The sequence below is a fragment of the Hippopotamus amphibius genome, chromosome 3, assembly GCF_030028045.1.
Source record: "Hippopotamus amphibius kiboko isolate mHipAmp2 chromosome 3, mHipAmp2.hap2, whole genome shotgun sequence".
Lineage (NCBI taxonomy): Eukaryota > Metazoa > Chordata > Mammalia > Artiodactyla > Hippopotamidae > Hippopotamus > Hippopotamus amphibius.
In genome coordinates this window covers 190,851,662-190,865,082 of record NC_080188.1, presented here as the reverse complement: position 1 = coordinate 190,865,082, position 13,421 = coordinate 190,851,662, and the positions used below count along the sequence as shown (strand labels likewise).

The 13,421-nt window shown below is 34.6% G+C and overlaps 1 protein-coding gene across 1 annotated transcript in view; it reads right to left on the bottom strand.

Annotated features, from left to right (window-relative positions):
* Window positions 1–13,421, bottom strand: part of CDC73 (cell division cycle 73) — an 88,288-nt gene that overhangs the window by 65,477 nt on the left and 9,390 nt on the right. The window contains exons 6-10 of the mRNA XM_057727478.1: window positions 12,034–12,122; window positions 8,276–8,492; window positions 4,273–4,371; window positions 2,415–2,493; window positions 719–783 (exon numbers count right to left, since the gene is read on the bottom strand). Of these exons, the coding sequence (XP_057583461.1) occupies window positions 719–783; window positions 2,415–2,493; window positions 4,273–4,371; window positions 8,276–8,492; window positions 12,034–12,122 (549 nt within the window). The remainder of the gene's footprint in view (window positions 1–718; window positions 784–2,414; window positions 2,494–4,272; window positions 4,372–8,275; window positions 8,493–12,033; window positions 12,123–13,421) is intronic.

Here is a 13,421-nt window from a genome sequence, read left to right as displayed (position 1 = left end):
CCAAGAAAACAAACAAAACAAAACCTCACAGGTACAGAGATTATTACATACATTAGTAGTTACCAGAGGGTAGGTAGTTGGGAGTGAGTGAAATGGGTGAAGGGGTCAGCTGTATGGGGCATGGTAACTAGACTTGTGGTAGTGATCACTCTGTAGTGTATACAGACGTTAACTTACAATTTTGTACAACTGAAACTTATTTAAAAAAAAATAGGGCTTGGTCAGATCATCTAGAAATAACCAACTTTAGGAGCTTAAAAAATGAAAAAAGAAAGTTTGCTAAAAGTGAGCCAAAGGCTTAGAATCATGGATGTCAAGTATTTGGTTGTGTCAAATATACAACTTGTAGCATAACATCAACCACTGTAATCTGTCTTTTTAGAGCATAAAGCATTACATTTTAACATGAGATATTACGGCAAAGAACTCTCTCAAACTGAACCTCAGAACTCCTCGCTGATTTTAAATTCTCTAACCAGGCAGCATCCAATCTACCTGCAAGTTAACCAAAACAGCTTTTATTTACACACAATCAACTCAGTTTAAAAAAAAAAGACACCCATGAATCAAATAATCACCCCACAGCTCTGTCAGCACAACTGGTCATTAAAGTAAATGCATGAAATAGAAAATGTTGGCGAACAAAGATTTCCTTCATCATCTGCTACTCACATAAAATGACTGGAACAAAGGAACCTCTGCAGTTAGAGTAACTTACCGTCACAGACTTCAGCGTCATACCATGGTAGGTGCCCATAGTGTCAATTTTGAAGCCTTCGGTTTCTATGAAGAAAGGGAGGTTACCATTAGATTTTATATACTTCATGATACATAACAAATCTAAAGTAATAATCTACATTATATCTGACAGTTCAACCGAATAACAACGTCTTGAATCTACTATACATATAAAGTTAAATTACATACTTGTGAAGATAAAAACTTTAAAAGGAATACTAGTCTCAAAGATGCATTCAATATACACCAATGAGCCCAAAGTGTAGAAGCTGGTTAGGACTCTCTCTACAACTGTGTTCAACAGTCATATAGTTGGTAGGAAATACCAAAAATTAGACTAAATAATATACTTTATAACTCCCAAATTATCTAGTCCTAATATTCAATTATAGCACCAGTAAAAGCATATAATACCATGAGAACTCTTTAACTTATAAAAAGCTGTGTTCTAAAATTACAATCATCAGCATGTTATGTAATTCGTAGAAAACCAATACTGTAAAACAGTGACAGGGGCTCCAGGACAGAGTCCCGATATACCTTTCTGTGATGAGTCAGATATTAAATATTTTACACAATGCAAGCCATACAGTCTCAGTCACAATTCCTGAATTTTGCAGTTGTAGTGCAAAAACAGGATGAACATACATAAACAAATGAGTACAGCCTGATTTGGCCCAAGGAAGTTCAGATTTGGTCTATGGGCTGCAATCTGTCAATCCCTACTTTATATAATTCATTCTAAAAGAAAAACATTGCAGTGGATAAAAGAAGAGACTTCTGTCTTTCTACGCCATGTATTCAGTACATGCCTCTATCCAGCAAATGAAACCAGCACACAAAATTCACTGTATCAAAGCAACAAACACTTTAATAAACTTAAATGGAGATTTCAGACTGTGCAAAAAAAAAATCATAAATGTTAAACTTCCAGTTGCTTGTACCTCATTTTTTCACGAGTAAGTCAAGATAAATGAAGATTCCAAGAGAAGTTTCACTGACATTAGTCCCACCCTCACCAACCACTTCACTGATGTGCACATGGTTCACTACTGAATTAGCCGTGTGGCTTATCACAAAATAAGCCCTCGCATGGCTACTCCAATCTACGCTTCCCAAGTTCTCAATGTACACCTTTATAAATGGGGAAACATGGTTTGATGTATACAATTTCCACTCTAAAATAAACTTCTGAGAAACAGAATTAAGGCTAATAAGAATTATTTACAGATAGCAATTATATATACCACTCACTATTCTGGGGACTTTATTAACTAGTTTAATCCCCACAATAACCCTAAGAGATAGAGACTACTTCTACTACTACTATTAGTATCGTAATGACACACAAGAGGAAACTGAGACAGACTGCAGTTAAAGTAACCTATCAAAATTATTCTCTAAAATGCTGGAGAGCAATTTTAGGCTTTGCAGGTCACACGATCTCTGTCACAATTCAACGCTGCTGTCAAAGCACTAAAGGAGCCACAGACAGATAATACAAAATGATTGAGTGTGCCCGTGTTCCAACAAAACTTTATTCACAAAAACACAGGGTGGCACAGACTTGCCCTGCAGATGTTAGTCTGCCAACCCCTGCTCCCGAACATGAGGCCACACTGCTCCTAAGTTCAGCGCAACCACAGTAAGGGGAAGATAAAAATTAAGTAACTTGCCTTCTTTTCCTTTGAATCTTTCCTGATCATATCTGTTGTAGGCAGCTGGAATAGGCTGTTTGGTACGCAATGTGGGATCCTGAAGAAAAATATAATAATTATGAGTTACATGTCAATATTGTTTAAATTGTTACTTAATACTCATAATAAAAACCACAGTAAGGGCACTGTTTTCTCTGCCTTTTTCTTACTTTAGCCATTAAGACAAAAATGAGGAGCAGACAAAAGTGGGGAGTCATCTGAAGCTGATTTTAAAGATACTGTTCACTGCTAGAAAATTACCATGCCTTGCCAGGGACAAGGCAAAGGACCCCAAGTAAACATGCACCAAGGCAAAAAGCAAAATTCTTATAAACTGCAGAAATAAAATCAATGTACTTAGTAATTTCATTCTAATTACTTAAATTTCTTTACAAATTAATAAACTCCCTCCAATCATGAATTATTTTCCTTTACAAAAAAAAAAAAAAAAAACAACTTTTAATTCAAAACTTATTAAGCTGACATTTTGGAGCTTTTTAACTGAATTATTCCCCCAATTATTAATCCTTATATTAAATAAATAAGACAACAATGACAATAAACCCATCTATCAATGTACAGTGTAAAACTGGAGTTAACCAAGTTATTTTCTTTAAAATACTTAGAAAACTTGTCAATTTAATGATGTGTAATTTAATTCACAAATACCTTATCTACTGATAAAACTCACAGTCTGTAATAATCTAAAAAAGCATATGTAAAGAATACTCCCAAAATTGCTTGGGAAATTCATCATATTCATAAAGACTGAAATATTCTTCATTTTGCTAAATAGGATGCTACCCCAATTATTATTCCAAATAAAAGATATTCAGTCAAGACTGTCACTAGGTATACACTTCTCAAATGCCAAACATTAAAATTTTCAAGTATTTTAATGATTATGGAAATAGAGAATATTCAGTCACGAAGATAATGGTTGAATTGTTTTAAGATTTGACATAAGTTTCCTAACAATTGCTTTTCAACACGTCAATGAATTCATAATTATAAGCCTCCCGTGTTTTACCATAACAGCACCTGTCCCACTACCTTTTTTTACTTATCTGTATTTCTCACTAGATTATAAGCCCAAAGGGGGCTTTTCATTCTTGTACTTCTGGTATCTTTGCCAGCACAGTCCCTAACAAATAAGAGGCACTTAAAAACTTGCCAGAAAGTCACCTGAAGAGTTTATCTAAATACCAGCAAAAACTCACTACCTCTAAAAGGCTAAACACCAAGGATTTCATTAACAAATAAAACTACTTATTCTTGCAAAGACTGTATTAGTACTCTACCAAATTTTGACATACTTTTAAAAATTCTATATAAAATGAAAAAGGTTTTATTTGTATATTATTTTTCCTTTGCTGAATCTTATGAAACTGCCTTCAAAGATTTCACTTATATGCGGAATCTAAAAAAGAAAGCAAATCAACAAACCAAACAAAACAGAAACAGACTCACAGATGTTGACAACAAACTGGTGGTCACCAAAGGGGGTGGGGGGAGTTGGGGCAAAACAGGTAAAAGGGATTAAGAGGTACAAACTTCTAATTATAAAATGATTAAGCACAGGGATGCAATATATAGCATAGTCATAAATACTGCAATAACTTTGTATGGTAACAGATGGTTACTAGACTTATTGTTCTGATCAATTTGTAACATATATAAATGTCTAATCACTATGTCGTGTACCTGAAACTAACATAACACTGTATGTCAACTATACAATAAATAAGCAAATTAATATCTTAAGATGTTTTCAAAATTATGACACTGAATAATTGCTTTCATTAAAATTAATACATAAGCGGCAAGATATTCTTACCACAGGTGCCGCATTTGGGGCCGGTCGCTGTTCAGGTGCACGCCCTTCTTCTCTGGCTTTTACTGATTGAAGAATTGCAAAAATATTCTTGGAAAAATTCTGAAATACAAATGGATTTTAATTGTTAAGTACACTTAAAATTATATATCCAAAGAAAGTAAATTTACTTAATAAACAATTTCAGACTCAGTTTTCTTCCTATCAATTCTTCCCTAGTATATCACAATGAGGTGTGATTACTACACACATAAGTAAAAATCAACTACTACTAAGAAATTCATCTAATGACCAATTATTATAAACCAGTGTTATTCACTTATTTTCATTTTACTTAAAGTGCATAACAGGCTATAAATTCATTCATATTCACCATTTATTCAAATCTGTAAGCAGGAAACAAGTTAACACTTCAAAAAAAAATAAAATATGGCAGATTTGTTGCCAAGGGGGCGTCTTAATTCTAAAAAGAAATTAATCCTGAAAGAAACCAACTACTACATTCTTTTCTAGTATGATAAACTCCAGTGTTAATTTCAGACTGCTATAATTTATATGAGATGCTGAAAGTTTTGAGACACTGTTAGGAATCAAAATGCACTTTTCAAAGTTTTGTAAGTTGGAAAGCAATTTTAAAAATTTAACTTAACTTTTGCATGAACATCCTTAGCAACACTGAACAAAGCTGACGAATCTGACGAATCCTTCCTTCAAGAAATATTCTTCTTTCCACCTGAGCCTCTGCCTCAGTTTGCCTGGGGCTCTTCTAATTCTGCCTATCAGTAACTTACCATTTTAAGCAACATGTATTACTATAGCCAAACACTTTGCTTGGCGCTCAGATACAATGATGACTAAGAGGGACACGGTCCCTGTCCTCATAAACCTCAAATGCAACATGATTTCTCTTCTCCAGACAATTAAGAATACTGTTGCCTTGGCTTGGACTGCTTATCCCTCCTAATTACTTTTTACTCTTTAGGTATCATTCTCTCCTCTTTGCTCTAGATCAAGTTAGGCACATCTCTACAATGTCATATGTCACAGTTACTGCTTAATTTTCTATCTCCTGTTAAAGAATATAACTTCTGTGAAAGCCAGGACCAATGCATATCTAGTCAGGGCCCACCATGTGCCTGGTTGGTAAATGTTAATAAATATTACACAAATACACATGTATACAAAAGGAGAGACAGCCTGAAACCTAACTTTAACCACTGCCCCAGTAATAGCACTTACTAGTTCCTTTAACTCCTTAGGACAACAAATAAATGTCTCAATCACTTCCCACGCTTAAAAATTACGGCACACCCCGAAGAGTTTTAGTTTATATAGGTTACAATATATCACATTAGAAATTTAAACTAAAATATTTTTAAAATATTAATTCCTTCAAAAATGAGGGAGAACACTATTCCACGTAAAAATAACTTGTTTTTATGAAAAACTATTTTCCAAAATGCACAAAAAGTAATGACAATAAAGACTGGCACTATGTTAAATTTAGGAAACTATTACAGTCTTCAGTAGCAAAAAGAAACTTCCCAAACTCTAATTTTCTCATGAAAGTTCACATTTTAATTACTGGCAACAAATACTGCCAGTTCCACTTCTTGAAGGAAAAGGCGTTCCTCCCTCGTTTTCGAAAAAATGTCAAAGGCACTAGTGCTCTTCGTGGAGACAACCATCACATTTTGTATGCAGAGTGCTTTGTATGATCTGATTTCATCACAGAAGATACTAGAAAGACATATGCTCAAAGGTTAAGATTTAACAAAATTAATAAATTTTCAAATTTCATCAAGGACATCATTAGTGGGTGAAGAACAAAATGGCCACTAACAAAGTTTGGTGCCAATGCTTTGATTCATGACAAGGTGCCAGCAGTTAACCAACTACTGCTTTTGCACCACAAGTGTGTGAAGGTCAATACAGTGACAAATGCAAATAAAGTCTTAATCCTATTATGAAAAAAGCAGAAAATGTGAAAAAAATCAAATTTCACTACTTTAAAAATAATATAGCATTTCATGAGAGACACAAACTCCAGGAGAATCAATCACGTTACTAGCTATTTTCGTGTGGTAGAAATTACAGGTGATTATTATCTTCCTATTCGTAATTTCTTTTTATCAATTTGTCAACAATGAACATAAACTAGTCTATGTAAGTTTAAAAGTACGTTTTAAATAGTATTATAAAATCAGGTTGCGGGCTTCCTAGGTGGCGCAGTGGTTGGGAATCTGCCTGCCAATGCAGAGGACATGAGTTCGATCCCTGCTCCAGGAAGATCCCACATGCCGCGGAGCAACTAAGCCCGTGTGCCCAAAAAAAAAAAAAAAATCAGGTTGCTTTTTATGGGGTGCTTGCAAAGGTAATATAACTGTAAAAGTAGGTGTTTATATTTCTCATGGAATTTTGAACCTTTTGTTCCAGAAACTCAGAAAATAAGAAAGCCCTGATACCTGGTAATAATGAAGATCTGTCTAAAATCATAGGGCCTTTCAGGACTATAAGTACCTAAAAGGTTTTTTTAGAGTTTGGCAGATGAAAACTATACAAAGGGACTATTGGTAAAAATTGTTGTTCTGATTTTTAAAAATGTTAATACTCATAGAAGCAAACAGTTCTTCTAGTATTAACTGATTTCTAATATTACACGTTGGTGCCAACAATGCTAAATTGTATTAAGTTTTGAAATGGTGGTACAATCCTGCCACCTAGAGCTCAAAGAAAATTGTTCATTTCAAAAACTACAATAAACATTGGTAGAACAATGTAAGCAACAATATTTAACTATCAACCATACCAGGCAGTAAAAATGAGTATCAACAGATCACTTTATTTTAAACACAAAAATGAAAGTTTACTTGTGTTCTCAGATTTCTCTATAATTCTAAGCTGCTCTGGAGATTGATGCTTAAACTTGACCTCAAGTACTAAACAAGTCAAAGTACAAAAGAAAAAGAATTCTTTCCTTCATTTACTCTTTTCTAGTAGCTGTATTCCTACTAAAATAGTACAGTAAACTTCAGGCCAGAATCCAAAGAAATTTGTTTTGTGCAAACAAAACCGTTAGTCTGCCTAGTCCAATGTTAAAGTTCACTTTCATCGATAATCTCACAACTTCTATTAACCTTCTCACCAAATCATCACTGTGAACAACTGTGCATCAGCAAAGAATTAACATTTAAGAGAAAACTCGGATGTGCAGGAGGAGAAGACAGGTGCAAATAGGTAAGTGAAACAGAATCAAAGCAATGTTTCTGGAGATCTATTAAGATACTGAACGTCCAATATATTTCAACTTTTTACCTTTAAAAATTTAAAGTACACATCTCTTTTAACCAGCAATTAGCCTCTCGGAACTAATAATTTTGCTAAATAGACACAAATGCATGAAGATGTATGTACAAGGATGTTTTTTAATGCAGTTGTTTTTAATTATGAATAGGAAGGGAGAGAAGGAGACAGAGAAGGAGAGAGGGAGGAAGGAAAGAAGGAGAAAGAGAAAGAAGAAAACCCAGAATCCTGTAGCAAAAAACAAAACAACTCCATTAATGAGGAATAAACATCCACCCAACAGCATATATGTATCAAATACACTCAATAAATGTTTGCTGATTTTCAAGTTCTCTACTTTGCAATGAAAAAAATTAATAATGGTATTAATGACCAGAGAGTTTGCCATCAATACCCCATATTAATTAGGTTCAGGCAAAAATCTCAACAAGAAAATTGCAAATCTCTTTGGACTTACAGATAAGTGGAAATAAAGGGGCTCGCACTTTGATTCAGACTTCTTTCATCAGCTTCTCTGGTGAACAACAAGCAACCATATGCTAGAATGGAAGGTAAATGCGGCCACTTGGAAATCCACATTAGTACTGATCTTTCAGATATAAGCTCGAAACTTTCTCACAGGAAACGTTAACCAATTTATGACCAACATTGACTCTAATGCATACACACTGACTCTAATGAACAGGTAAAATGTTTCAATTACCTTTCCTGTGCTCTGTAAGATAGTTGTCCGTGTCCTCCACACTCTTTCTCTGCTGACAATATCTCGGGTCACATCTACTTCAGCGTCCACAAAACTCCTCTGTTTTAGGGCAGTTATATCATCATCTAAGTCAGTCTTGATGGTAGATCTTTTCTTAGCCATAATTTTGGCTTTAATAGCGGCAATTTTTTCCACAGACATAGCTTCAGACAAAGACCTGAAAGCAATTTCTTTTTTAATATTCACAGCAAGGATAAGCACATCATAAAATATTCTGTTACATTTATAAGTTCCTGGTAATAACACTTTAAGTGGCAATAATTAAGCTTTCCTTCTTATATATAAAACTGACATACTTGATAAGTTATAACCATCTAAGAAAAACTTCCATGTAGAAATACTGCACTATAAGCAAATAAGTAAATTCTTAGAAGGAACAATGCAAAATATTTTTCACATTTTTTTTTAATCTCTTGCCCTCCCAATCAGAGAATTTTGCACAAGCTGATCACATACCCTGTGACACCCCTCCCTCACCCTGCCTTTAAAAATACTTTGCTGAAACCCTTCAGAGGGTTTGGGTTTTCTGAGCACGAGCCACCTGTTCTCAGTGCTTGGCCCTGCAATAAACCTTTCTCTGCACCACCCCGCAAAACAGCCCTTTTATATGAGACTTTTACTTGCTAACCCCCCCCACCCATGCAAATTACACACACACACACACACACACACACACACACACACACACACACACACACAAGCATGTGCATGCACCACCCTGGAAAGGGGGTTAAAAATTTTCATTCTGTAAAGAATTCAAAGTTTAGGTTTTCCTTGAAATTTATTTCAAGGTTTCAAATCTATATGTTGCAATGTACAACATATCAATTTTACAGATGACAGGTTTTTACATGCCACCTAAACATACACTCCTCTCAAAGTCTGGAAGATAAAACAATATTTTGCAATTTTTTTTTCTTTCCTTTACTTCATTTTCAAATAAAATGTGAAAACAGGAAACATTTTCAGAACTATTTAAAAAAAAAAAGACTAACAATGAAAGTATAGATTTCATTAAAATGATAATCTTAAGCTTACTGTCATTTTTCACAACGTAAAACAAGGAAAAGAGTTCGGATACCTTAACAGCAGCTGATAAAATTATTACTCTAATCACAAGATGACAATCTTGAAATGCATTTAAATAATATGTGGGAAAAGGACAGGAATTCCTGCAGGTTTAAACATGGTAGTATTATATAGTATGTATTTTATTTACGTTAGGTATGAAAGTACTTTATAGCAGATGCTCAATATGCATTAGTATTTGACTCAGTTTATATAATACTACGCAACTTTCCCTTAAAATCTAAAGCATACCAGCATACCTTGAGCCAAATTCAAATACTTTTCTAAACTATAATCAAACCCGCACTGAACATTCAATCATTGGTCTTTTACTTCCAGCCAAAATGAAGTAACAGGGACTGGATTAACCCTCCTGCCTTGAAACAACCAGTCAAAATACATGAAACAATAGTTTACTCAATCCTTGATATCAAGCAATGAAAGACAGTGGTCTCTGACAAATGCAAACTAAACAAGTAAGTCCTATGAATGCTGAAGCTAACGGCCTTGAAAGTTTCCAACACGGCACAGGGAGGAGAACCCAGGCAAACCTTAGTGTGTTTCCTGATTTGAGAAAATGGAGCTGGGATTCCAGCAATAAGGCACACGGAAACTCACAGGCCAGTGAGCCTGAGAAGAGAGAGCTGCACAGATGGTCCCCCTCAAGTATTCCAGCAGAATACTGATTAGCACATAAGCACAGAACCACCAAGAGTATTAGAGGGAACGGTGTCCAGCACTCACACAGAATGAAGAAAAGTTCCCACCAGCCAAACTGAAAACCTCATGTTCCTGGGGCATTAGGTAGAGTGCTCAGAATGGTCCCCCCTCAGCAATGGTGTGGAATATCTACCCCAACTAAACATTGTGCAAATAACAAATCTTAAAATCAAGACTCAAAAACTGCTTCCAAGTGATTTAACTGTGTGCCAAAACAAAACTAAAGAAAATTTAGAAAAATACAAAAACATCTAACACTCAACAATGTAAAATGCAAAACATCTGGTATCCAAAGATTACAAGGCATATAAAGGAAAACAGGAAAATACAAGCCAAAATGAGGAGAAATCTAAACAAAAACACTGTAAACTGACACAGACGTAGGGCTAGCAAACAAAGACATTAAAATAATGTACCTATTCCATATGCTCGACATGTAAAGACATGGACTGCATATTTAACCAACTTGTAGAGATAAAAAATACAATGTTGGAAACTACAAATGCAATGTGAATATAATTACAGGCGAAAATATGAGTGAACTACAGAACTATAGAAATTATCCAAAATGAACAGAAAAAAGAATCCAAAAAAAGAAAAGAACCTAAGTGAGCTGTTGGACAACTTCCAGCGGAGTATGAGTAATTAGGCCAGAAAGAGGGAAAAAGAAAAAAAATATGAAGAAACAATACCAAAAATTTTCTAAATTCAATGAAAATTATGAATCCAAAAATCCCCCTGAAAAGCTCAATGGACCTCAAGCACAAGAAACTTGAAGAACACTCCCCCAAGTCATGTGATAATTAAACAGCTCAAAACCTGCAATACATAAAATTTTTAAAGTAGTCAGAGAAAAAAGGCACATTTAAAATGACAGCAGGTTTCTAATCAGAAACAATGCAATCAAGAAGGCGGTGGTACAACATCTTTAAAGTACTTTAAAAAGTGGTAGCTTGGAATTCCATAAGCAGTAAAAATTTTAAAAAGGGGGGGATAAACTTTTTCAGAAATAAAAATTAAGTTGAATCACTAGCAGACCTGCACAAAAAGAAATGTTAAAAGAAGTGAGAAAAGGCAGGAGAAAAAGAAAATGGATACACAGGTTTACAACAGGAAAAAAAGAGGCGTGGAAATGGTATGTAAAAATTTTTGCTTTTTATTTAAATCTCTAAAATATAGACGCTTAAACAAGAAAAAGAACAATGCATATTGGTGTTTATAATACAGGTATGAGTAAAATGTATGACAACAGTATCACAAAGGACAAGAGGAGGGAAGTACCCTATTGCTAAGGTTCCTGCGCTGACACACGAGGTGGTGGAGCACTGAAGGCATACTGTGACGCTAAACCCTAATAACCACTCAAACAGAACAACATCATCAACTAATCAGCTAACAAAAAAAAGGTGGAATGGAATTACAGCATGTATTCATTTAATTCAAAATCAAATGAATTTCCTTTTTGGGTGACAAAATCTTAGTCCCCCAAAAAGGAAAAAGAACAAAGAGACAAACAGAAAACAACAGCAAACTAATGAACTAGAATTAAGCACATCTATAACCACGTTAAATGTAAATATTTAACACATGGTAGTTTACAGAAGCTTGCTGATCACTGCTATAAACCAACAAAAGATTTCATGATAAATGAGTAGCCTGGATTATAGAGTAATTTTTGAAATGGAAAGATCAATATAGTAACAGAATCAAGAAGCCTCCAGAAAGCATAAGTAGCACAATGGCTTCCAATCCCCACATCATAAAACATGCTCAAGCATCTTCTTTTGAATTTAGGGCACACAGGCATACAATGAAGAATGCAAGATGTATACAGCATATTGATATCCCTTTTTTTCCATATACACTTACATATACCTAAACTGCCTGTTTTCTATTAAAGAAATTCTTACCTGATCTGTTCGGTCTGTACGATCCCTTCTTTGTGACCCTCCAAACGAGCAGCCAATCTCTCTTTATCAAGGCGTACACACTCTTCATCCTGAAAATAATCACTCAGTGAATATTTTAAATTTTTATTTAACTTTTAGAACAACAACAACAACAAAATACACTGCACATAGCTCTTCCTTACCGAAGTTCCCACGGATGAGGTCCCAGGCATCACTGGCCTTAGGTCAATTTTAAAATGCTTTTAGTTACGTAAAGACAACAATAATAAATATATGCTGGATCACATAAGATTAGAACTGACTAAAAGCTGATAAACTTTAGTAAGTTTTTTCTATGATTAAGTGTTCTTCCCATAATATATCACTGCTACTCTTATTCAGAAAGATAACATACAACAAATAAATTCCTTCTCTTCAGGAAAATCTATAACTAAATTTTATGAGACGTCTTCACCACAGTCAAAAATTTCATTTTGGATCTAGACTTTTTTTCCTATGTTGCCCCAGGTCCTGAATCTATCAGCACAAAACAAAACGCCAGAAGTGAAACTTCAATGGTTTTCCAAACTATGTTCCTCAGGACATCAGGCACTTCCAACAAATTGCCCGTGAGCCACTTCTTACCCAAATTCAAACTCCGTAGCTCAGCTTTCACCTCACTTAGATATTAGAATCTCAGGTAAAAGTCAGTATGAAAAGTGTTTGGTTACTTAAAAACAAAACTTACTAACTCTGATGTAGTTCAATGCCCACATTAAACAAACGAGAAATGAGAACCAGAGTCAGTGTCTACAGCTAACAAATATGAAATTGTATAAAAACCACTAGTACATCCAAGAGATTCAGAGAGATGCTGTGCTCCAACTGTGTTCTAATCATGTTAAACTCAAAAGAGGCATATTGCTAAGATGAATGCAAAGATTAATATTTCATCAAATACATTAAATTCTTGCCATTTGTAATAAAGATTTAACACATACTGCTCAAGTTCCTTAGGAGACTGATTTTAAAGACAACTGCAGCCTAGGTTCTAACCAGATCCCAAGGTTTCTCTCTGCTAGCATAATGCCCAGAAGGCCCTCAACATATATTTGCTGAACTGAAAACTGTTTATTTAATACAGCTATTTATATAATTCATTTTAACTCTACAAATGCTCTGGAAAGAATTTTATTATGCTATTTCTTGCTGGTTTTTAGAGTCACCAGAATCCTAGCAAATTTGCAATTCTGATACATTCGTTTTTTTTCAAATAATTAAACTATGAATTCCAGGTGTGCCCAAATAAATGGTATCTCTAAATTCACTCATTATGTACACAGTGGGTTACAACCTCCTTTCACACAAAGAGCTGGGGAAATTTTCCATTTTACTGCCACAGAATTTGT